Source organism: Hyla sarda, chromosome 5, assembly GCF_029499605.1.
Source record: "Hyla sarda isolate aHylSar1 chromosome 5, aHylSar1.hap1, whole genome shotgun sequence".
NCBI classification, from domain to species: domain Eukaryota; kingdom Metazoa; phylum Chordata; class Amphibia; order Anura; family Hylidae; genus Hyla; species Hyla sarda.
Genome location: NC_079193.1, coordinates 264,551,321 through 264,575,911, shown reverse-complemented (window position 1 = coordinate 264,575,911; position 24,591 = coordinate 264,551,321). Strand labels below are relative to the sequence as shown.

At 40.8% G+C, this 24,591-nt stretch overlaps 1 protein-coding gene across 2 annotated transcripts in view; it reads left to right on the top strand.

The window, feature by feature from the left end:
- Nucleotides 1-24,591, top strand: part of SMCHD1 (structural maintenance of chromosomes flexible hinge domain containing 1) — a 449,735-nt gene that overhangs the window by 48,465 nt on the left and 376,679 nt on the right. For both annotated transcript variants that reach the window (XM_056521656.1, XM_056521657.1), the window contains exons 4-5: nucleotides 12,245-12,327; nucleotides 12,432-12,562. In XM_056521656.1, coding sequence (XP_056377631.1) covers nucleotides 12,245-12,327; nucleotides 12,432-12,562 — 214 coding nt within the window. The remainder of the gene's footprint in view (nucleotides 1-12,244; nucleotides 12,328-12,431; nucleotides 12,563-24,591) is intronic.

The window sequence follows — 24,591 nt, the reverse complement described above, 5'->3', positions numbered from 1 at the left end:
ACAGCAACATTGATAAATGTCCCCCCCATGGGCCTAAGCAAGCTACCAGTAAATATGGATGAAACAGATAAACATCACACAAGCTTTGTGTGGACCACCTATGGACAGTCATGGCCGTAAATGGTGGCACCCCTGAAAGTTTTCAAGAAAATGAAGTATTTCTCACAGAAAAGGATTGCAGTAACACATGTTTTGCTGTACACATGTTTACTCCCTTTGTGTGTATTGGAAATAAAACAAAAAAGGAGGAAGAAAAGCAAATTGGGCATAAAGTCACACCAAACTCCAAAAATGGGCTGGACAAAATTATTGGCACCCTTTCAAAATTGGGGAAAAATAAGATTGTTTCAAGCATGTGATGCTCCTTTTAACCCCTTCGCGACGTACATGTACGGCGCCGCGAAGTGTCACTTGGCGCGCGGCGACGTACATGTACGTCACGGGGTTCCGGGAGTGCCGCGTCACCGGTAGCGGTGATCGGGCCGGGATGACTGCTGTAATCTAACAGCAGGCATCCCGGCACATCGCTGAGGGGGGTCCTGAGACCCCCCCTCCCCCCCCCCCCCCCCCCACATGACCGCGAAGGGCGCAAATCGCAGGTAAATTCAGACCTGCGATCTACGCAATTCCGGGTCATACGGGTCCCGGAAAATAAGAGGGATCGGGGGTGTCCGAGACACCCTCGATCCCCCTGAAGGGATAGGAGTTTGGTGGCAGGGGTGCCACCCCTCCTATCCCTGCTATCGGTCGGCCGAGCGACCGACCAATAGCAGACCGGGGGAGGGGGGGGGGGGGTTAAAGTTAGGTTCCCCCGCTTTGCCCACCTATCGGTGCCCGGGCAAAACGGGGGAACTGTCCAGGGACCGGCTCCGAAGGTCCCTTACCTGGATCCCGGAGCGCGATCCTCCATGCGGGGATTCCCCAAGTGCGGCGGTGGCAGCAATTCATCCGGGTCCTGCCAGGCGAGTTGTTGCCTAGCAACATCCGGAGGGCCACAGTTTAGTGGTCTCTAAACCGTGGCCTTCCAGATGTTGCAAAACTACAACTCCCAGCATGCCCAGACAGCTGTTTGTTGTGTGGGCATGCTGGGACTTGTAGTTTTGCAATATTTAGAGGGGTTCAGGTTGTAGATAACTATGCAGTGGTCTCAAACTGTAGCCCTCTAGATGTTGCAAAACTACAACTCTCAGCATGCCCAGACAGCAGTTTGCTGTCTGGGCATGCTGCGAGTTGTAGTTTTGCAACATTTGGAGGGCCACAGTTTTGAGACCACTGGACAGTGATTTACAACCTGAACCCCTCTAAATCTTGCAAAACTACAACTCCCAGCATTCAGGAACAGCATAAGGCTGTCTTGGCATGCTGGGAGTTGTACTTGTGTGCCTCCAGCCGTTGCATAACTACATCTCCCAGCATGCCCTTCCGCAATCAGTACATGCTGTGAGTTGTAGTTTTGCAACAGCTGGAGGCACACTGGTTGGAAAATACTGAGTTAGATCATAGAGCCTAACTCAAGGTTTTCTAACCAGTGTGCCTCCAGCTGTTGCAAAACTACAACTCCCAGCATGCATGGTCTGTCAGTGCATGCTGGGAGTTGTAGTTTTGACCCCCCCCCCCCCCTCCCATGTGAATGTACAGGCTACATTCACACTGGCGGCAGATTACAGTGAGTTCCTCGCTTCAAGTTTGAGCTGCGGCAAATTTTCCGCCGCAGCTCAAACTCCTAGCGGGAGACTCAGTGTAATCTGCCTCCAGTGTGAATGTAACCTAAAAACACTACACTACACTAACATAAAATAGAGTAAAACGCTACATATACACACGTACACTGCCCCCTCTACCACCCCCCTTCCCCAATAAAAATGAAAAACGTATTGTACAGCAGTGTTTCTAAGATGGAGCCTCCAGCTGTTGCAAAACAAATACTCCCAGCATTTCTGGACAGCAATTGACTGTCCAAGCATGCTGGGAGTTTTACAACAGCTGGAGGCACCCTGTTTGGGAATCACTGGCATAAAATACCCCTATGTCCACCCCTATGCAAGTCCCTAATTCAGGCCTCAAATGTGCATGGCGCTCTCACTTTGGAGCCCTGTTGTATTTCAAGGCAACAGTATAGGGTCACATATGGGGTATCTCCGTACTCGAGAGAAATTGCCTAACAAATTTTGGGGGGCTTTTTCTCCTTTTACCCCTTATGAAAAGGAACAGTTGGGGTCTACACCAGCATGTTAGTGTAAAAAAAATAAAACCTTTTACACTAACATGCTGGTGTTGCCCTATACTTTTCATTTTCACAAGAGGTAAAAGGGAAAAACGCCCCCCCCAAAATTTGTAACGCAATTTCTCCCGAGTACGGAGATACCCCATATGTGGGCGCAAAGTGCTCTGGGGGCGCACAACAAGGCCCAGAAGGGAGAGTTTGCCATGTACATTTGAGGTGATTTGCACAGGGGTGGCTGACCACATGTGACCCCATTTTGGAAACTACACCCCTCACGGAATGTAATAAGGGGTGCAGTGAGAATTTACACCCCACAGGTGTCTCACGTATCTTTGGAACAGTGGTCCGTGAAAATGAAAAACGTGGCACAGTCCACTGTTCCAAAGATCTGTCAGACACCAGTCGGGGTAAATGCTCACTGTACCCCTCATTACATTCTGTGAGGGGTCTAGTTTCCAAAATGGTATGTCATGTGTGTTTTTTTTTTTTTTGCTGTCCAGGCACAATAGGGGCTTCCTAAATGCAACATGCCCCCCGAAAAAAGCCAAATATGACTCCTTCTCTTCTGTGCATTGTAGTTCGCCCGCAGTGCACTTATGGGGAACCTCCATACTCAGAAGAGATGGGGTTACAAATTTTGGGGGGGTCTTTTCTGCTATTAACCTTTGCAAAAATGTGAAATTTGGGGGGAAACCCACATTTTAGTGACTTTTTTTTTTTTTTTACATATGCAAAAGTCGTGAAACACCTGTGGGGTATTAAGGCTCACTTTAGCCCTTGTTACATTCCTCAAGGGGTCTAGTTTCCAAAATGGTATGCCATGTGTTTTTTTTTTTTTTTTGCTGTCCTGGCACCATAGAGGCTTCCTAAATGCGACATGCCCCCCAAAAACCATTTCAGAAAAACGTACTCTCCAAAATCCCCTTGTCGCTCCTTCGCTTCTGAGCCCTCTACTGCGCCCGCCGAACACTTTACATAGCTTATGAGGTATGTCCTTACTCGAGAGAAATTAGGTTACACACACAAGTATACATTTTCTCCTTTTACCCCTTGTAAAAATTCAAAAATTGGGTCTACAAGAACATGCAAATGTAAAAAATGAAGATTTTGAATTTTCTCCTTCACTTTGCTGCTTTTTCTGTGAAACACCTAAAGGGTTAAAACATTTACTGAATGTCATTTTGAACACTTTGGGGGTGCAATTTTTATAATGGGGTCATTTATGGGGTATTTCTAATATGAAGACCCTTCAAAGCTACTTCAAACCTGAACTGGTCGATGAAAAATAGTGAGTTTGAAAATTTTGTGAAAAATTGGAAAATTGCTGCTGAACTTTGAAGCCCTCTGGTGTCTTCCAAAAGTAAAAACTGGTCAATTTTATAATGCAATCATAAAGTTGACACATTGTATATGTGAATCAAAAAAAAATAATATTTGGAATATCCATTTTCCTTACAAGCAGAGAGCTTCAAAGTTAGAAAAATGCTAAATTTTCAAGTTTTTCATCAAATTTTGGGATTTTTCACCAAGAAAGGATGCAAGTTAGCACAAAAATTTACCACTATGTTAAAATAGAATATGTCACGAAAAAACGTTCTCTGAATCAGAATAACTAAAAGCATTCCAGAGTTATTAATGTTTAAAGTGACAGTGGTCAGATTTGCAAAAAAGGGCTTCGTCCTAGAGGTGAACATGGGCTGCGTCCTTAAGGGGTTAAACTCACCTCTGGCAAGTAACAGGTTTGGGCAGTATAAAAATCACACCTGAAGGCAAATAAAAAAGGAGAGAAGTTCACTTAGTCTTTGCATTGTGTGTCTCTGTTTGCGCCACACTAAGCATGGACAACAGAAAGAGAACTTTCTGAGGACTTGAGAACCAAAATTGTGGAATAATATCAACAATCTCAAAGTTACAAGTCCATCTCCAGAGATCTACATTTGCCTTTGTCCACAGTGCGCAACAATATCAAGAAGTTTGCAACCCATGGCACTGTAGTTAATCTCCCTGGGCATGAACGGAAGAGAAAAATTAATGAAAGGTGTCGACGCAGGATAGTCTGGATGGTGGATAAGCAGCCCCAAACAAGTTCCTAAGATATTAAAGCTGTCCTGCAGGCTCAGGGAGCATAAGTGTCAGCGCAAACTATCCGTCGACATTTAAATGAAATGAAACGCTATGGCAGGAGACCCAGGAGGACCCCACTGCTGACACAGAGACATAAAAAAGCAAGACTACATCTTGCCAAAATGAACTTGAGTAAGCCAAAATCCTTCTGGGAAAACGTCTTGTGGTTAGATGAGACTAAGATAGAGCTTTTTAATAAAGCACCTCATTCTACTGTTTACCGAAAACTGAAGGAGGCTTACAAAGAAAAGAACACAGTACCTACAGTGAAATATGGTGGAGGTTCAATGATGTGTTGGGGATGTTTTGCTGCCTCTGGCACTGGAGGCCTTGAATGTGTGCAAGGAATCATGAAATCTGAGGATTACAAATGGATTTTGGGTCACACTGTAAAGCCCAGTGTCAGAAAGCTCTTAGGTCTTCCAGCAGGACAATGACCCCAAATGTACGTCAAAAAGCACCCAGAAATGGATGGCAACAAAGCACTGGAGAGTTCTGAAGTGGCCAGCGATGAGTCCAGATCTAAATCCCATTGAACACCTGTGGAAAGATCTTAAAATTGCTGTTGAGGAAAGGCGCTCTTCCAATAAGAGACCTGGAGCAGTTAGCAAAGGAAGAGTGGTCTAACATTCCAGCTGAGAGGTATAAGATTATTATTGATGGTTATAGGAAGCAACTGATTTCAGTTATTTTTTCCAAAGGATGTACAACAAATATTAAGTTAAGGGTGCCAATAATTTTTTCCAGACCATTTTTGGAGTTTGGTGTGACATTATGTCCAATTTTCCTCCCTTTTTTGGTTTAGTTCCAATACACACAAAGGAAATAAACGTGTATAGCAAAACATGTGTTACTGCAATCCTTTTCTGTGAGAAATACTTTTTTCTAGAAAAATTTCAGGGGTGCCAACATTCACAACCATGACTGTATGTCCAGCTACAGCCGATCATTATACGCAAGATTGTGATGGATAATTCATCAGACCAATAGAATACTCTACTACCTGTCAGTAATGGCGGTACATCATATCATCATCATATCAAGACACTGTCACAGTGTCATAAGTAAGGTCGCTGGAAGAAACAACTATCTTCTCATGATCACATGATCAGAGCTGTCACTTGACGTAGGGGAAGACTGCATGCATCCATGTATGACAAGGGTGTGGAACCTCCGGGTCATATACTGTCCTTGACATGATTTCCTGCAGCCCGGGCGGCACTGGCTCCTGAATCGATACTTGCAGCCCACTGGTTTTCTTTGAAAGTAGTAAACCTCACAGAGTAGCAAACCCCCAGCAGGGATGGCCGGTTATCAGACACCCCTCTACCCTTACACGCCTCTTACCACAGACTAAGCTTGAGACTCCAGGCATCTCTTACTTGTACTGTGGTTGTGCCCTTTTGGCCCCATGGTGCACACTGTGCGCAGATGAAGGGCTGGCATTTATTTTCCTAGTTTTGTGCGCCCTGAGGTCAAATGCTGCAGCACAAGTAACAGATAAAGATAGTTTGTTGAATCTGGAACCCCGGTGGAGTCATTGTTATATACAGTCAGGTCTATAAATATTGGAACATTGACACAATTCTAACCTTTTTGGCTCTTTATACCACCAAAATAGATTTGAAATAAAACAAACAAGATGTACTTTAACTGTAGCTTGTCAGCTTTAATTTGAGGGTATTTACAGCCAAACCATGTGAACGGTGTAGGAATTTCAACAGTTTGCATATTTGCCTCCCACTTAAGTGACCAAAAGTAATGGGACAAAATAATAATCATGAATCAAACTTTTCACTTTTTAATACTTGGTTGCAAGTCTTTTGCAGTGAATTACAGCCTGAAGTCTGGAACGCATAGACATCATCAGACGCTGGGTCTCATCACTAGTGATGCTCTGCCAGGCCTCTACTGCAACTGTCTTCAGTTCCTGCTTGTTCTGGAGGCTTTTCCCTTCAGTTTTGTCTTCAGCAAGTGAAATGCATGCTCAATCTGATTCAGGTCAAGTGATTGACTTGGCCATTACATAACATTCCACTTCTTTCCCTTAAAAAACTCTTTGGTTGCTTTTGCAGTATGCTATGGGTCATTGTCCATCTGCACTGTGAAACGCCGTCCAAGTTCTGAAGTATTTTGCTGAATATGAGTAGATATTGCCCGAAACACTTTAGAATTTATCCTGCTGCTTTTGTCAGCAGTCACATCATCAATAAATACAAGATAACAGTTTCATTGGCAGCCATACATGCCCACTATGCCATTACACTACCACCACCATGCTCAACTGATGAGGTGTATGCTTAGGATCATGTTCCTTTCCTTCTCCATACTCTTCTCTTCCTATCACCATTGTACAAGTTAATCTTGGTCTCATCTGTCCATAGGATGTTGTTCCAGAACTGTGAAGGCTTTTTTAGATGTCGTTTGGCAAACTCTAATCTGGCCTTCCTGTTTTGGAGGCTTACCAATGGTTCCCATCTTGTGGTGAACCCTCTGTATTCACTCTGGGGAAGTCTTCTCTTGATTGTTGACCATCTATAACCACCATTTTGACCACCTATAATTTTTTCATTTTTCCATATATGGGGCGGTATGAGGGCTCATTTTGTGCGCCGTCATCTGTACTTTTTATCGATACCACATTTAAATATATAAAATGAGCCCATAGGGGACTATCTATAGCAATCCTTTGATTGCTAATACCGTTCAGTGATATTCTGCTCTGGTCTGCTCGATCACAGACCAGACCAGAGCAGAAGACTCCGGGAGACGGCCAGGTGAGGGGACCTCCGGCTGCCTTCACAGATGACCGGATTGCCACGGCAGCGCTGCGGGCTATCCGATCATCCATTCAAAGTACCGCACTGCCGCAGATGCTGTGATCTGTATTGATCAGGGCATCTGAGGGGTTGATGGCGGACATCTGTGCGATCGCGGATATCGGCCATTACGGACGGGTCTCCGGCTGCTGCTAGCAGCCGGAAACCTGCCGCGTATGAATCGAGCACCGTTCCGATGCTCGTGGTCATACACAGGACGTAAATGTATGGCCTGCCAAACCAGGACATACATTTACGTCTGTGGTCGTTAAGGGGTTAAAGAGAATCAATCATGAGCTTTTACCATGTATGATGCCACTGCTTTGCTCCATAAGAAAACAGCTGGTGAGAAGATAAACTGGCAGGGTTAACTTCGTAACCAAGGATAAAAATCCGATCTTCAGGCTTAGAGGCGCACTCCCGAGGACTCTCAATGCTGTAAATCAATATCGTCTTTATCTAGCAGCAAAGAGGCAGTATATACAAGGACAATGCGTTTCAAAGGGTTTACTTTGTTCAGGTCCATTGCATGTTGTAAAGTGTTTACAACTTTATATACACAAAATAAAATTCAGACAATGGCAGGAGTACGGGTCACTTGGTCAGTGATGACGTCGCTCAGTCTTGTGACTCGCAGCACAGTCCTATTCAGCTTTTGGCTATATGTGTAGTAACTTTGATATCGCCGTTTTTTATTTTATTTTGTGTATATAAAGTTGTGAACACTGTACAACATGTAATGGACCTGAAGAAGATTAACCATTTGAAATGCGTTGTCTTTGTATATACTGCCTCTTTTCTACTAAATCAAGACTGTATTGATTTACACCATTGCAAGTCCTTCGGAGTGCGCCTCTAAGCCTGAATATCGGACTTTTGCTCTTGGTTATGAATTTAACCCTACCAGGTTATCTGCTCACCAGATGTTTACTCTGCATCCACACCGCTGGCTAAGCGGGACAGACAGCCGGCTGCTTACCAACACGCAATAATCCTCAAAATCGCTTCAGTGAGTGAATCTACTTTCAGTAATAAAATCCAATCCTAAAAATCTGGGACTAACCGCACTATTAGCGCCGCTTCTGCTTTTTTAATTTTTTTTATTTTATTTTTTATCTCCTCTATCCGTAAGCAAACGGAGCAGAGCAATGACGCCGGCTGTGCCCAGGCTGTCAATCACGCTGAGGAGTGTAGCAATAAACGGGTGGCACTCGTTGCAAAACCAAAGATGCTTTATAGCATGGAACAGCAGAGACAATGCAAATACTTGTCTCTGCCACTCCATGCAATAAAGCGCCTTTGGTTTTTCAACGAGTGCCGCCTGTTCATTGCTACATCACCTGGATATAACGCAGCTGTAACTATTGGACTGAGCACCACATGCCAGGTACACTGGGAGCGACAGTAGCTGTGCCATTTATTAGGAACCTGATAGCAGTATAATACAAGAGGGTCATATAGTGAAGTGCAGTGCCAACTCTGTTTCTCTGATTTGCTGGATGCTGAGGGGTGTGATTACAGTCGGAGAAGATGGGACTAGGTAATTATAGCTCCCCATCCAGGGGAGACTTGCTAACTTCATATCCACAAGGATGGTGAGGAAGAAGATTTAACCATATATAATGCTTTGCTTCGCGTTAAATATGATAAAATCTCATGATTGGTTCCCTTTTTAAGGGAATTGTCAAGGGAGCAGAAAAGGTCCTAGCTGTTCTGCTCCCCCAAGTGTTCCACATCCACTCCCTGGCTATCTCGGAAGTATATTGCAGCCACATAAGACACATCTTGAAGCTATTGGACATGGTCTTGCTCGCATGCAATGATTGGCAAGAAGCCAGTTTGGGATGATGGGATCTTTGTGTCATGGTGTGTAATTCTGCTGAAAGTAGCAAAAGATGGGTATGAAGTAGATGGAGTCGGCACTCGTGTATATAGAGTGGTTCTCGCAGACCAAAGAACTACTGTAGTAGGAAAATGAAGTATCGGCACTCACGTATAACTGATGAATCTTTTTGTGTTTATTCACACATCTCAAAGCGACACACAGGACGCGTTTCAGCCACAAGCCGTTATCAACCGTGATGCTCACAGGTAGATAGATACACAGTATAATATATAGGAAGCCTGCCCCATCTGGTAGGCTGTTCAATTCATCCTAATTCTATACAGGTGTCAACTAATGCTAACCTGAAAACAAAAAAAACAAAGACAGGGGGGCACTAAGTGTCCTGGTGTATCTTACAAAAACAGAAAACAAAATGGAACGTGCAAACCTATATTTCAGGTCACAAATCTTGACTGTAATAGCTTGTTCTTCTCATTGTTGTATCTAAAACAGAGGAATATATGCATGTCAGTAAAAAATACATACAAATATATACATACAATAACCCGGGAGAGGAGACAGTATTAATAAATGATAGCAGTTGTGTTAGTTCATAGTCAAGATTCATACCCCTGGGTTGTACTGTATCCAATTTATGAATCCAGAAGGCTTCTTTTTTTCAGGAGTAATTTCTTCAAATTCCCTCCCCTCCATCATCCGCTGTCCTGCAAGTTAGACAATATCATGAGGAGGCATTGGTACCTTCTAAGTAAATCTGATCCAGCAATTCCGGAGTTCAGATTAGCTCCACTTATCTGTAATAAACGAGCACCCAACGTGTGGGACAGGCTTGTCCACGCGGATGTGGGTCCACACAAAGTATATCGCGCCAACTGACACTGAAAAGTAAGAAAAATTTGACTTTTCCGTGTCTACATTGCGCACAGTGCAGCAATGTGACACAAGGGGACATCTTGCAACATCCACAACAAAGTGAAGAAATCAGGATCAGACAGTTTTCCACTTGTGACTCGAATGTTATTTATGTGATCAAATGCAGGTGCGATCTCCTATACTTTGGGGAAACTACCCATCGTGTAGGGGACCGCATAAATCGCGCATTGGGTATAAAAATCTACTGTACCTGAATCCCCACCATTTTGAAAAAGCGAGACATAACAACTAAAATTCTTGGTGATTGACAAGGTGGAACTCCCAAGGAGAGGAGGGAATTTGAAGAAATTACTCCTGAAAAAAGAAGCCTATTGGATACAGTAGAACCCAGGGGTATGAATCGTGACTATGAACTAAAACAACTGCTATAATTTATTAATACCGTCTCCTCTCCCCTGACTTATTGTATGTATATATTTGTATGTATTTTTTACTGACATGCATATATTCCTCTGTTTTTCATACAGCGTAGAGAATAACAAGCAATTATTACAGTCATGATTTGTGACCTGAAATATAGGTTTGCACGTTCCATTTTGTTTTCTGTTTTTGTAAGATACACCGGGACACTTAGTGCCCCCCTGTCTTTTTGTTTTTTATTTCCAGGTTAGCATTAGTTGACACCTGTATAGAATTAGGACTAATTGAACAGCCTACCAGATGGGGCAGGCTTCCTATATATTATACCGTGTATCTAAATGTGAGCATTACAGTTGATAATGACTAGTGGCTGAAACGCGTCCTGTGTCGCTTTATTTGAGATGTGTGAATAACAAAAAGATTCTGCAGTTATACGTGAATGCTGAGACTAAATTTTCCTACTGCAAAAGATGGGTACACTGTGGTTATAAAAGTCAGCAACCCTACTCGGGTAGGCTGTCCGTATAATCAATGCTCAGTTGGTACTAAAGGGCCTAAACTTTGCCAAGAAAATGCCCCCCCCCCCCACCAGTACACCACCGCCAGCCTGTTCTGTTGATACACTGCAGGATGGATTAATGCTTTCTTGTTCACGCCAAATTCTGACACTGCCCTCTGAATCATCCAGCTTGAATCGAGATTTGTCAGACCAGGCAACGTTCTTTTATTGGTAAATATTGGGGAGCCTGTTGGAATTGTAGCCTGTTTCCTGTTCTTAGCTGACAGTAGAATCCATCGTGGCCTTCTGCGGTTATATTCCATCTGCTTCAAGGTTCATTGTGTTGGGTGTCCAGATATGGTATTTTGCATACCTTGGTTATAGCGAGTAGTTATTTGAGTTACTGTTGCCTTTCAGTCTTCTCAAATCAGTATGCCCAATTTCCTCTGGCATCAACAAGGTATTTTCAGCAACATTGCGGCCCACTGGATATTTTTTCTGACCATTCCCTAAAGATGGTTGAGAATGAAAATCTCAGTAGATCAGCATTTTCTGCCACCAACAACCATGCCACGTTCAATGTCTCTTAAATCCTCTTTTTTGCCCATTCTGATGCTCTGTTTGATCTTAAGCAAGTTGTCTTGACCACTTCTAAATGCAGAGATGCGTCGTGCTGAGTGTTTGCTGATAAGCTATTTGTTTGAACAAGCAGTTGAACAGGTGTACCTATTAAAGTAGCCAGTGAATGTATGTGAATGAGACTTTTAAAAGGCCTTCCATACGTAGCAAAGAATAAGGCCAAAATATGACCATACTGTTCTGCAAAGTAATGAGCATGCTACAGATTTGAGAATATACAGTAAAGTTGAATGTAACACATGCAGACTTTACAGATTTTTGTTTTGGGAGAAAAGATCTGCTATGTGTGGTTTTGGCCTTGGCAACTATTAGGATCTATAGCTGAGCGTGCTCAGTTCTTGCAAAGGCTCATCTTTTTCTTACCAAGGCCCCCTTTTTACACTGTCGTTGCGCCGCGTCGAACGGCCGTCAGTCTTTTTTTCTTTTTCTCATGACTGGGAGCAACTGGCAACAACTGGTCCCAGTGGCTCCCATTTACTATTATGGGGGCCACTGGGCGCCGTTATGAATAGCGGGAGAAAGACTACACAAGCAGTAATTTTTTTTCCCGCTATTCTGCCCGGCTCTCCCGACACCTGTTACAGTGTGAAAGAAGCCTAATTTGTGTAGTTGTTTGGAGACTTTCTTGAATTCTTGCAATGGGCTAAAAGACCAGAAGTAACAAATCTTAGACACAATTCTCCATTGCCTAAATAGTGAATAATAATATATATTTTTTTATTTATTTTTAATTTTATTTTTTAATGCCAGGTGTAGCTTAACCATCATGTAGATAACTTTTTATTTTATTTTATTTACAGCATTTGCCCTTGCTGAGTTAATAGACAACTCTCTTTCAGCAACTGCTCAAAATTCTGGCATTCGAAATATACAAATAAAACTGGTAAGCATCGTTGGTGTTTTTGTTTTACTCTATTTAAAAGGGGGTCTAAAGAAAGTTTATACGATTTCTAAACATATATGTGTATATATTTTTTTTTTTCAAAGCTTTTTGATGAATCCCAAGGAAAACCTGCAATTGCAGTTATAGATAATGGAAAAGGAATGAATTCAGTCCAGCTTAGAAATTGGGCTGTATATCGTTTGTCAAAGTTTAGAAGAGGATCTGAAGGATACAGGTTAGATATTATTGCTGCCTTTTTGAATTTATTGTATTTATTTTAACTGATCTGTGTCTTGTCTCTATAGCTCAATTTAACCTTGAAAGGAAACTGTTGGCTCTAAATCATGTTCAAAGCTCATGTGTTAAAGTAGGTTGTGCTGCACTGCTGGATGCCGTCTTCTCCATGCCTTGAATGATTGACTTATAGGGCTTGTCTGCCAGTGCTGAGCCGTGCGTTCTAATCACTCAATCAAGGCAAGGATTGGTGGGGGAGGGAGAAGTGTGCATCCTGCAACTCAGCACAATGTCTGTGACACTTTAGCTTTAAGCATGATATAGAACTAACAGATTCCCTTTTAGGCTAGAATTCCACTGAGGTTTTTTCCCTGTGTGTTTTTTTGTGAATAATAAAAAAAAAAAAAAATGCCAGGGAAATTGCAAGAAAAACTGCCACTGATTTTCCCTGCACTTTGGCTTTTTTTTTTTTCATTTTTTTTTTTTTATTCTGGCGCTTTTACCTTTTCTGTGGAAATTGCATTTTTGGCTGTTTTGGCAGTATCCCTGTTGGGTACAAAAAAAAAATATATATATATATTATATATATTCTATATATTAATATATATATTTATATATATTATATATATTAATATCTATATTATATATATATTATATATATATATATTTTATAATCTGGGACCAATTTATGTAAGTGAGCAGGGACATAAAAATGTAGCCGACAGTATTAACAATATATAAAGGGGCCATGTAATTGTAAAAATAAAAATATATTTTTTTATAAATTTTGTGAGACTTATTAAACATTTATTTTTAAAAATGTTTTATACATTGTGCTTTTTTTTTATTTTTTTTTAATTACTTTTAAACTTTAATCTCTTTATTTTAGACATTATTTAGGTACTACTACTACTACTCCCAGCATGAAACAGACTGTTCCATGCTGGGAGCTGTAGTATCTGCACGAAGGACAGATCGCCCTAAATTCCTGAGATTCGGAGCAGCTCTCTGACGTGCTCTGCATCTCTGCTCTATACAGACGGCCAGTGAGGTGAATAGAACTTCACATCACTGATTCATATTTGCCACTTAGAGCGGTGATTTGACGTATGGTGCCAGCCAATCACCGCTCTGAGCAGCATATATGAATCAGTGATGTGAATTTCTATTCACATCATTGGTCAGCCGTATAGAGCGGAGATGCGAAATGAGATCCGCCCTGCATTTAAGAAAGATAAAGAGCGATTGCAACGGGTGTCATCTGTCCCTTACTGCAGATACTACTGCTCCCAACATGAAGCACACTCTGCTCCATGCTGGGAGCTGTTGTACCTGCACCAGGGCTGTGGAGTCGAGGAGTCGGACAACATTTTGGGTACCTGGAGTTGGAGTCGGCAAACAATGCACCGACTCCGACTCCTACTAAATTTAGATTGGAATAATAAAAAAAAAAAAAAAAAAACGTTTAAATGTCCCAATTCACAAAAAGTTATAATTAATGACTTCTCTACTTTAACCCGTTTACACAAAATCAGGTACATGTACCTGATGATTAGCGGTGACTTCGCGCAACATCAGGTACATGTACCTGATGGACATAAACTGTCACAGCGCCGCCGCGCGCTGTGACAGTTTTATGAAACTTGCTGTGCTACACAGCAGGACCTCCCTGAAGCCGGCCAGGGACCAATCGCAGCGGTCCCCGGCCGGCGATCGCTGCTATTGGTCCGTCAGTTCAGACGAACCGAAAGCAGGGATCTGGCGGCGGTCTCCTCCTTCCCCCTCTCCTCCGTCGCTTCATTCAATGAAGCGATCGGTGGTGAGAGGTGCCCCGTTGGGGGAGGCCGCCCGCAGCACTCAGGATCGGAGCGCAGCTCCGATCCTGAGTTAACCCTGTAGACGCTGCGGTCACTGTGACCGCGGCGTCTATTAGGATTACAGAAGGAGGGAGCTCCAACTGTCACCATCGGCGCTCTGCAAAGTGAAAGCAGAGCGCTGATGGTTGCCATGGCAACCGGAGGACTGACAGTAGCCTCCGTTGCCATGGCAACATGAGTGATCAGTCTCTACCTAAGGTAGGGACTGATCTTTCCTATGCCTGTCAGTACTGACAGACATAGGCAAAATTCAATGGAGTACAGATGTGTACTCCATTGAATTCTGTGTATAACAGTAAAACAAAAAAAAGTTAAATGTGAAATAAAGTGAAAAAGAAATTAAAAAAGTGAAAAAAAAAAAAAATGTGAAAAAAAATTAAAATAAAAAATATGAAAAATAAAATGAAAAAAATTGGAAAAAAATAGTAAAATAAATTATATATATATATATATAATACACCCCAACACAAACTCAAAAATAGTCCCCCCAAAAACATCAACATGTCCCGCAAAAAAAGAGTCCATGCACAATTGCGTCAGTGAAAAAATAAAAAAGTTATGGCTCACAGAATACGGCGAATTAAAAACGTGATTTTTTTTACTAAAATCGTTTTTATTCTATAAATGAACTAAAATATAAAAAAAAGCATAGAAATTTGGTATCGCCGTAACCGTATCAACCTGCAGAGTAAGGTTAACATGTCATTTATACCGCATGACGAACGACCTAAATTCTTTTAATAAAAAACAACTGCAGAATAGATTTTTTTATGTATATCACCTCATAAAAAATAAAATAAAAAACGCTCAGTGTCACATGTACCCCAGAATGGTACCAATAAAAGCGTCAACTTGTCTCCCAAAAATATTTTTTCACCCCAAGGCCTCTGCAACTTTATATGATGCCAACAAAATATCCTAAACTAAAAGGGTGCCCCAAAATCCACATAGCACTCCTTCATGTCTGAGGCCTGCATGAGAGACACGTAGCGCACAAAGGCCACATATGGGATATTTCTAAAAATGTCAGAATTCAGGGAATAAATCTTGAGTTTTATTTCTTTGTCAACACCTACTGTGTTACAGAAAAAAATGGATAAAAATGAAAAATCTGCAAAAAAAATGAAATTTTTAAATTCAGCCTCCACTTTGCTTTCATTTCTGTGAAGCACCGAAAGGGTTAATAAACTTCTTTAATGTCATTCTGACTACTTTAAGGGGTGCAGGTTATAAAATGGGGTGATTTATAGGGGTATCTAACATTCAGGCCCCTCAATTCCACTTCAGAACTGAACTGGTCCCTGAAAAATCAGATTTTGAAATTTTCTTGAAAATCTGGAAAATTGCTGCTAAACTTATAAACCCTCTAACATTCTAAAAAAGTAAAATAATGTTTATCAAATGATGGGAACATAAAGTAGACATATTGTAGATGTGAATTAATCATTAATTTGGTGCGATATGACTATTTATGGTACAAGCATAAAATGTAAAGTCTAGAAAAATGCAAATTTTTCATTTTTTTTCGCCAAATTTTTCATTTTTTTTATCAATCAAAATTTACCACTAATGTAAAGTACAATATGTCACGAAAAAACAATCTCTGAATTGGATTGATAAGTAAAAGCATTCCAGAGTTATTACCACATAAAGAGACACATGTCAGATTTGAAAAAAAGGCCTTGGTCATTAAGGCCAAAACAGGCTGTTGAGTAAAGGGGTTAAGAATAAAGACCAATGCATGCAGTGCCTCACGTAACCGCAAAACGAACATGTTAAGTGACCGTGAAGAAGCATGCTTTTCATGTGCTTTACTATATGGCATACAACGCACAATTAGGAGCGGCAATACTTATACTTTCCATAGTGTTGTGTTCTGCTGTTACAGGGAACCCATGGGTAACCTAGCCTCTCACTGATAAGGGGTTAAGGAAATATGTTTTTTGCAGGACTAGAGACACTTGTAAGTGAAGGGAATGGAGGGTCAATTGTTCAAGACTGAAGCTTTAAACCATTGGAAAAACTGCTGCCATTCAGCTAAGGCTATAAAAACTTGTAAACTCGATTGTTAGCTTAAAGGGGTACTCCGCACCTAGACATCTTATCCCCTATCCAAAGGATAGGGGATAAGATGTCAGATCGCCGGTGTCCCGCTGCTGGGGAACCCCGGGATTGCCGCTGTGGCACCGCGCTATCATTACTGCACAGAGCGAGTTCGCTCTGTAAGTAATGACGGGCGATACAGGGGTTGGAGCACCGTTACGTCATTGCTCTGCCCCTCGTGATGTCACGGCCAGCCCCCTCAATACAAGTCTATGGGAGGGGGTGTGGCGATCTTCGCCCCCTGCCATAGACGTGCATTAAGGGGGCGGGCTGTGATGTCACGAGGGGCGGAGCTATGACCTTACGCTGCTCCGTCCACTGTATCTCTCTGTATCCGTCCCCCGAACTTGTTCTGTGTAGTAATGAAAGCGCGGTGCCGCAGCGGCGATCCCGGGGGTCGCCAGCAGTGGGACCCCGTGGATAAGATGTCTAGGGGTGGAGTACCCCTTTAAACTTTAAACATGACTATGGGATTCTACTAGGGAAATCATGTTTTATAATAAATGCCCCTTCCTTGATCCTCCCACTGCCCTATCTTCTGCAGCAGATCAGCACACAAACTGTTGGCTTCCCAGCCAGTAGTCCTGTGGTAATGACAGGTATGTTACCTTTCTTTCCTTCAAGGAATGTATAAAATACATTCGCATATTAATACAGAGGAGTCTGAGTTGGAAGTACAGAAAACTCCGGAGTCTGAGTCGGAACATTTATCTACCGACTCCACAGCCCTGTCCGCTCCCCTGAACCTGTACTCCTCTGTGATGTGAAGTTCTCTTCATGTCCCAGATTCACACATGCTGCTCAGAGTTGAGATTGGCCGGCACTATCCAAATTTGAATCTGATCTGAAGAAAACTTTACATCACTGGAAAGTACAGTGCCGGGCAGGGGACCGCAGAAGTGCAGCCGCCCGCTTCTCCATATTTTAAAGAACGATCTCAACGGGTGTCATGAGTGACATTCACTGCGACCTGTCTATTTGTGCAGGTACTACAGCTCCAAGCATGGAACAGTTTGTTTCATGCTGGGAGTAGTAGTAGCAGCACCTAAATGTCTAAAAGAGAATAAAGGTTAAAAGTATTAGAAATCGCACACACTCTGTACAAAACACATAATTACGTAAGATATATTTTTAATAAAAAGTTTCACAAAACTAATTTAAAAATATTATTTTTACAATTTCATGGCCCCTTTATACATTTTTAATATTACCGGCTACATTTTTATGTACCTGCCCGCTCATATAAATTGTTCCCTGATTTGAAAATTATTCTAAATTTTGTTAAAAAAAAGTTAACTCCATCCCTTTTTTGGATCGCTTAAGTAAAAAAAAAAAATAAAAATCTCCCTCCTCAACGCCAATTTTAAAACCCACATGGCTTTATTTTTGGTGTTTTTTTTTTATTTATTTTTTTACATTTTACTCCCATAAACTACAAGATTTTCCCTAAAAAATGTCAGTCTCAACAAGACGTTGTTTTTAAAAAACTGCCAGGGAGCCCAAAATAGCTGAAAAATGCCTAAAGGATAAAAAAAATGCCAAGTGGGTATGGCGGTTCCCTATTGGCTTTTAGCTAACATCTGGCCGCAGCAAAGAAAAAAGGATGTATTTTTGGGGTTTTTTGACTGAAAAACCTTAGTGAAATTCAAGCCTCAGGATCTATTCACACAGTATACTGCGCATATTTGATATACAGGATTTCAAGCTGCAGATTTGATGCTGTGTTAAGTCAATTAGTTTAAATTGAAGACGGCAGCTTCAAATCTTGCACAGTTAATATGACCCTTAGTGTTTTGTAATTAAAATGATGGTCTTTCTATGCCTTTCACACAATACATAGTCCCATAAGAAACATTTCTTGCTATATGCGAGAATTTTTTCTTTTAGTAACTTACTTTGCAGCTGTCCAGAATTTTAGCTATGTATTTTAATATGACTGCTGATGATTATTTGTGACCTCACATACTCTGCTAATCTATACTGAAAATGTTTGCTCTGTTTCCTCACCATCATCCCTCCCACTCTCTTACCAACAAAAGGGAATGCTGTCTGTATCATCCCAAGGGTATGTGATTATGTTTCAGAAATTTAGGGCTGTTCCATCTAGAATGTGCAAAATTCAATGCACATTCTGCAGAAATTTTTTAGTTGCAGAAAATTCGGCAACAAATGTGCCACATGTAAATCTTCCTTACTAGGGATGCACAGAAATTGTCAGGTCAGGTCCGCGTCTTAACCGGCAGTTCCCCACTGCTGTCAGCAGCTGACATCTGCCGGTAATAATGGACATCGGAGCTGGATACATCAGAATTAGGGGAAAAAAATTATGAGTTGCATTTCTCTATCAGCACACGCTGTATTATAGAAAAAAAAAATCGCAAATTAATATATCTGCAAGAAAAATGGAATTTGCATTCATTTTCGTGAAACACCTAAATGGTTAATAAACTTCCCAAATGTCATTTTGATTACCTTGAAGAGGCAGTTTTTATAATGGAGTTACATATGGGGGTGTCTAACATACAGGCTGCTAAAATGTACTTCAGTACTGAACTGATCCATAAAAATATCAGATTTTGAAATTTTCTCTACATTTTTGAAAATTGCTGCCAAACTTTTAAGCCCCTTAACATCCTAATAAAGTAAAAGAACATTTAACAAATGATACCAACATAAAGTAGACACATTGTAAATGTGAATTAATAACTAATTTATGTGGCATGAATATCTTATTAACAAATAGAGAATCTGGAATTCAGAAAAAATGCTAATTTTAAATTTTTCACAGAATTTGGGAATTTTTCACACAAAAATGCTGAATGTATGGATCAAAATTTACCACTAACATTAAGTACAATGTGTCACAAAAAACATTCTCAGAATCACTTTGATTATTTAAGTCCCCCTAAGTTATTACAACATAAAGTGGGACAGGTCAGATTTGAAAAATTAGCCTTGGTCCTTAAAGGGGTACTCCACTGAAAACCTTTTGTTTTAAATGACCTGGTGCCAGAAAGTTAAACAGATTTGTAAATTACTTCTATTAAAAAAAAATCTTCCATATACTACAGAGGAAGTTATATTTTTTTAATTTCCTTTCTGTCTGACCACAGTGCTCTCTGCTGACACCTCTGTCCATGTCAGGAACTGTCCAGAGCAAGAGAGGTTTGCTATGGGGATTTGCTCCTACTCTTGACAGTTTCTAAAATGGACAGAGATGTCAGCAGAGAGCACTGTGGTCAGACAGAAAGGAAATTCAAAAAGAATATAACTTCCTCTGTAACATACAGCAGCTAAGTACTGGAAGTATTAAGATTTGTTTTATATATATATATATATATATATATATATATATATATATATATATATATATATATAATATATATAAACAAATCTTAATACTTCCAGTACTTAGCTAAATATATATATATATATATATATTTATTTAATTTACAAATCTATTTTAACTTTCTGGCACCAGTTGATTTCCGTCGCATTATTAAAATTGGTCCAGTTCTGAAGGGGTTAATAATTCAGGCCACACTGCCTCCACCTCCAATGTGTCATTGACTGCCTGCTCAGCCAATCCTTGGATGCAGGTGGTTGGGGCTGGAGCTGTAAAAGCCTGGCCCTGTTCAGGAAATCTCTAGAGGGGAGGGTCCTAGAGGTCTGATCCCATGATCAGAAACTTAGCCCCTTTAATTTACTGTTTTGCGTCCGTATGTTTTATTTAATTGATTATTTGTATTATGAACAATTATGGACAAAATGTTGGCCAATTCTTTTTTTTTTATTTAATGATAAAACTGTTCATTTTATTATTGTTAGTATGGAGTTTTTAATTTCAATTACTTTAAATTCACAAATTTATCTAGCTAAAAAATTCTGATAATACAATTTTACGAAAACTATTTAAAGAAGTGGGCGTTTCGGTTTTCGGCCAAGAACAGCCTAAATTTTCGGTTTCAGCCCAAAATTTCCCTTTCAGTGCATTCCTAATCCTTACCATTTCCTTGTCAAGAATTCAGAGCTACAATACTGACTTGCATTTGGCTGAAGCACTGATTAACTTTATCATTGTATTATGGACAGAATAGTTGAACTTTTCACAGCACCACTGAACCAAATGTTTGATCATAAAATCCCTTTACTCAACAGCCTCTTTTGACCTTAACCCCTTAAGGACCAAGCCCATTTTCACCTTAACCCCTTAAGGACTCAGCCCATTTGGGCCTTAAACATCTTATCCCTATCCAAAGGATAGGGGATAAGATGTCAGATCGCCGCGGTCCTGCTGCTGGGGGATCGCTGTTTCGGCACTGCGCTATCATTGCTGCACAGAGCGAGTTCGCTCTGTGCGTAATGACGGGCGATACAGGGGACGGAGCAGCGTGACGTCACAGCCCCGCCCATCGTGACATCACGGCCCGTCCCCTTAATGTAAGTCTATTGCAGGGGGCGTGACTACCGCCACGCCCCCTCCTATAGAATTGTATTGAGGGGCGGAGCCGTGACGTAACGATGCTCCGGCCCCTGTATTGCCCGTCATTACGTGCAGAGCGAACTCGCGGTGGCGGTGATAGGACTCAGGAGGACCCCTGGACAGGCAGGGGGAGAGAAGCAGGTGGCGGCAATGGCACTGCAAAAGCCGCTGCAGTTCATTGATTTAAAGCGTCCGCTTTAAATCAATGATCTGCAGCGGTGTCGCGGGGGGATGAATAGCCGATAACTTATACCGGAATATCGGTATAAGTTATCGGCTATCGGCCCAAACCTCCACAGATTATCGTATCGGCCCTAAAAAAACGATATCGGTCGATGCCTACATGATAACATACTTTTCTATTACTGTTGCGCTTAAAAAAAATCGCAAACTTTTTAACCAAATTAGTACGTTTAAAATCCCACTATTTTGAAGACCTGTAACTTTTTCATTTTTCCGTGTAAGCGGCGGAACGAGGGCTCATTTTTTGCGCTGTGATCTGTACTTTTTATTGATACCATATTTGCTTATATAAAACTTTTAATGCCTTTTTTATACATTTTTTTAAATAAAATGTTTTAAAAAAGCAGCTATTTTGATTTTGTTTTAGTTTTTTTACGTTAACGCCGTTCATCCCACGGTATCATTAACATTTTATTTTAATAGTTTGGATATTTACTCACGCGGCGATACCAAATATGTATATAAAATATTAATTTTTTTACACTCTTTGGGGGTGAAATAGGAATAATGGGACAATTTACGTTTTTATTGGAGGAGGGGGTTTTTCACTTTTATTTTTACTTTAAAAATAAAAGTTACTTTTCTTTTTTTTTTTTCACTTTAATAGTCCCCATAGGGGACTATTTATAGCAATCATTCGATTGCTAATACTGTTCAGTGCTATGCATAGGAAATAGCACTAATCAGTATTATCGGTCATCTTTTGCTCTGGTCTGTTCAATCATAGATCAGAAGACCCGTGTAAGGCAGCGGAGGGGACCTCCGGTTGCCATGCTGGATGATCGGATCGCCGTGCCAGAGCGGCGGGCGATCCGATCATCCATTCAAAGTACCACAGATGCCATGATCTGTATTGATCACGGCATCTGAGGGGTTAATGGCGGACATCCTCGCGTTCGCGGATGTCCGCCATTACCGGCGGGTCCCTGGCTGCTATCAGCCGGAACCTGCCGTGTATGACACGAGCACCCCTCCGATGCTCGCGGTCATACACAGGACGTAAATGTATGTCCTGGTGCGTGAAGTACCGCCAAGCCAGGACGTACACTTACATCCCTGGTCGTTAAGGGGTTAATGACCAAGGCAAATTTTCTAAATCTGACATGTGTCCACTTATTTGGCAATAACTTTGGAATGCTTTTACTTATGAAAGCGATTGAGATTGTTTTTTCATGTCATATTGTACTTTAAATATTTCCATCAAAATTGACCACTAAGGTAAAGTTTTTTGTAAAATAATCCAAAATTCTGCAAATAAAATGAAAAATTAGCATTTTTCTAGACTTTTCATTTTCTGCTTGTACGATAGTTATACAGCACCAAATTAACCCCTTAAGGACTCAGGGTTTTTCCGTTTTTGCACTTTCGTTTTTTCCTCCTTACCTTTTAAAAATCATAACCCTTTCAATTTTCCACCTAAAAATCCATATTATGGCTTATTTTTTGCATCGCCAATTCTACTTTGCAGTGACATTAGTCGTTTTATCCAAAAATGCACGGCGAAACGGAAAAAAAAGCGTGCGACAAAATCGAAGATAAAAAAGGCCATTTTGTAACTTTTAGGGGCTTCCGTTTCTACGCAGTGCATATTTCAGTAAAAATGACATTATCATTATTCTGTAGGTCCATACGGTTAAAATGATACCCTACTTATATAGGTTTGATTTTGTCGCACTTCTGGAAATAATCATAACTATATGCAGGAAAATTTATATGTTTAAAAATTTCATCTTCTGACCCCTATAACTTTTTTTTTATTTTTCCACGTACAGGGCGGTATGAGGACTCATTCTTTGCGCCGTGATCTGAAGTTTTGATCGGCCTTTTTGATCACTTTTTATTCATTTTTTAATGGTATAAAAAGTAACCAAAAATGCGCTTTTTTTTTTTACTTTGGAATTTTTTTGCGCGTACGCCATTGACCGTACGGTTTAATTAATGATATATTTTTATAGTTCGGACATTTACGCACGCGGCGATACCACATGTTTATTTTTATTTATTTTTTTACACGGTTTTATTTTTTTTATGGGAAAAGGGGGGTGATTCAAACTTTTATTAGGGAAGGGGTTAAATGACCTTTATTAACACTTTTTTTTAACATTTTTTTTGCAGTGTTATAGGTCCCATAGGGACCGCCGCTTCTAAAGGGTTAATACCACACATCGCCGCGATCGGCGATGTGTGGTATTAGCCGCGGGTCCCGGCCGTTGATGAGCGCCGGGACCGACGCGATATGATGCGGGATCGCTTCATATCGCGGGAGCCGGCGCAGGACGTAAATATACGTCCTGCGTCGTTGAGGGGTTAATGATTAATTTTTATGTTCCCATCATTTGATAAACATTAATTTACATTTTTAGAATGTTAGGTTTATAAGTTTAGCAGCAATTTTCCAGTTTTTCAACAACATTTCAAAATCTGATTTTTCAGGGACCAGTTCAGTTCTGAAGTGGAGTTGAGGAGCCTGTATGTTACCCCCATAAATCAATCCAATTTATAGACTGCACCCGTTAAAGTAGTCAGAATGACATAAAATTTATTAACCCTTTAGGAGTTCCACAGAAGTGAAAGCAAAGTGGAGGCTGAATTTTAACCCCTTAAGGACCCAGCCAATTTTCACTGTTGGACCCGGCCATTTTTTCTGCACATCTGACCACTGTCACTTTAAGCATTCATAACTCTGGGATGCTTTTACCTTTCATTCTGATTCAGAGATTGTTTTTTCGTGACATATTCTACTTTATGTTAGTGGTATATTTTTGTCAATACTTGCATCATTTCTTGGTGAAAAATTCAAAAATTTTATGAAAAAATGAAAATTTTTACTTTGAAGCTCTCTGCTTATAAGGAAAATGAATATTCCAAATACATTTATATATTGATTCACATATACAATGTGTCTACTTTGTTTCCATCATAAAGTTGACATGTTTTTACTTTTGGAAGACATCAGAGGGGTTCAAAGTATTGCAGCAATTTTCCAGTTTTTCACAAAATTTTCAAAATCGAAATTTTTCAGGGACCAGTTCAGTTTTGAAGTGGATTTGAAGGGCCTTCATATTAGAAATACCCCATAAATGTCCCCATTATGAAACTGCACCCCTCAGAGTATTCAAAATAACATTCAAAGTGCTCTGTGGGTGTACTAGAGGGCTCAGAAAGGAAGGAGCGACAATGGGATTTTGGAGAGTGAGTTTCTCTGAAATGGTTTTCGGGGGCATGTCACATTTAGGAAGCCCCTATGGTGCCAGAACAGCAAATCCCCCCACCCCCCACATGTCATACTATTTTGGAAACCACTAGAAGCAGGGAGTGAGAATT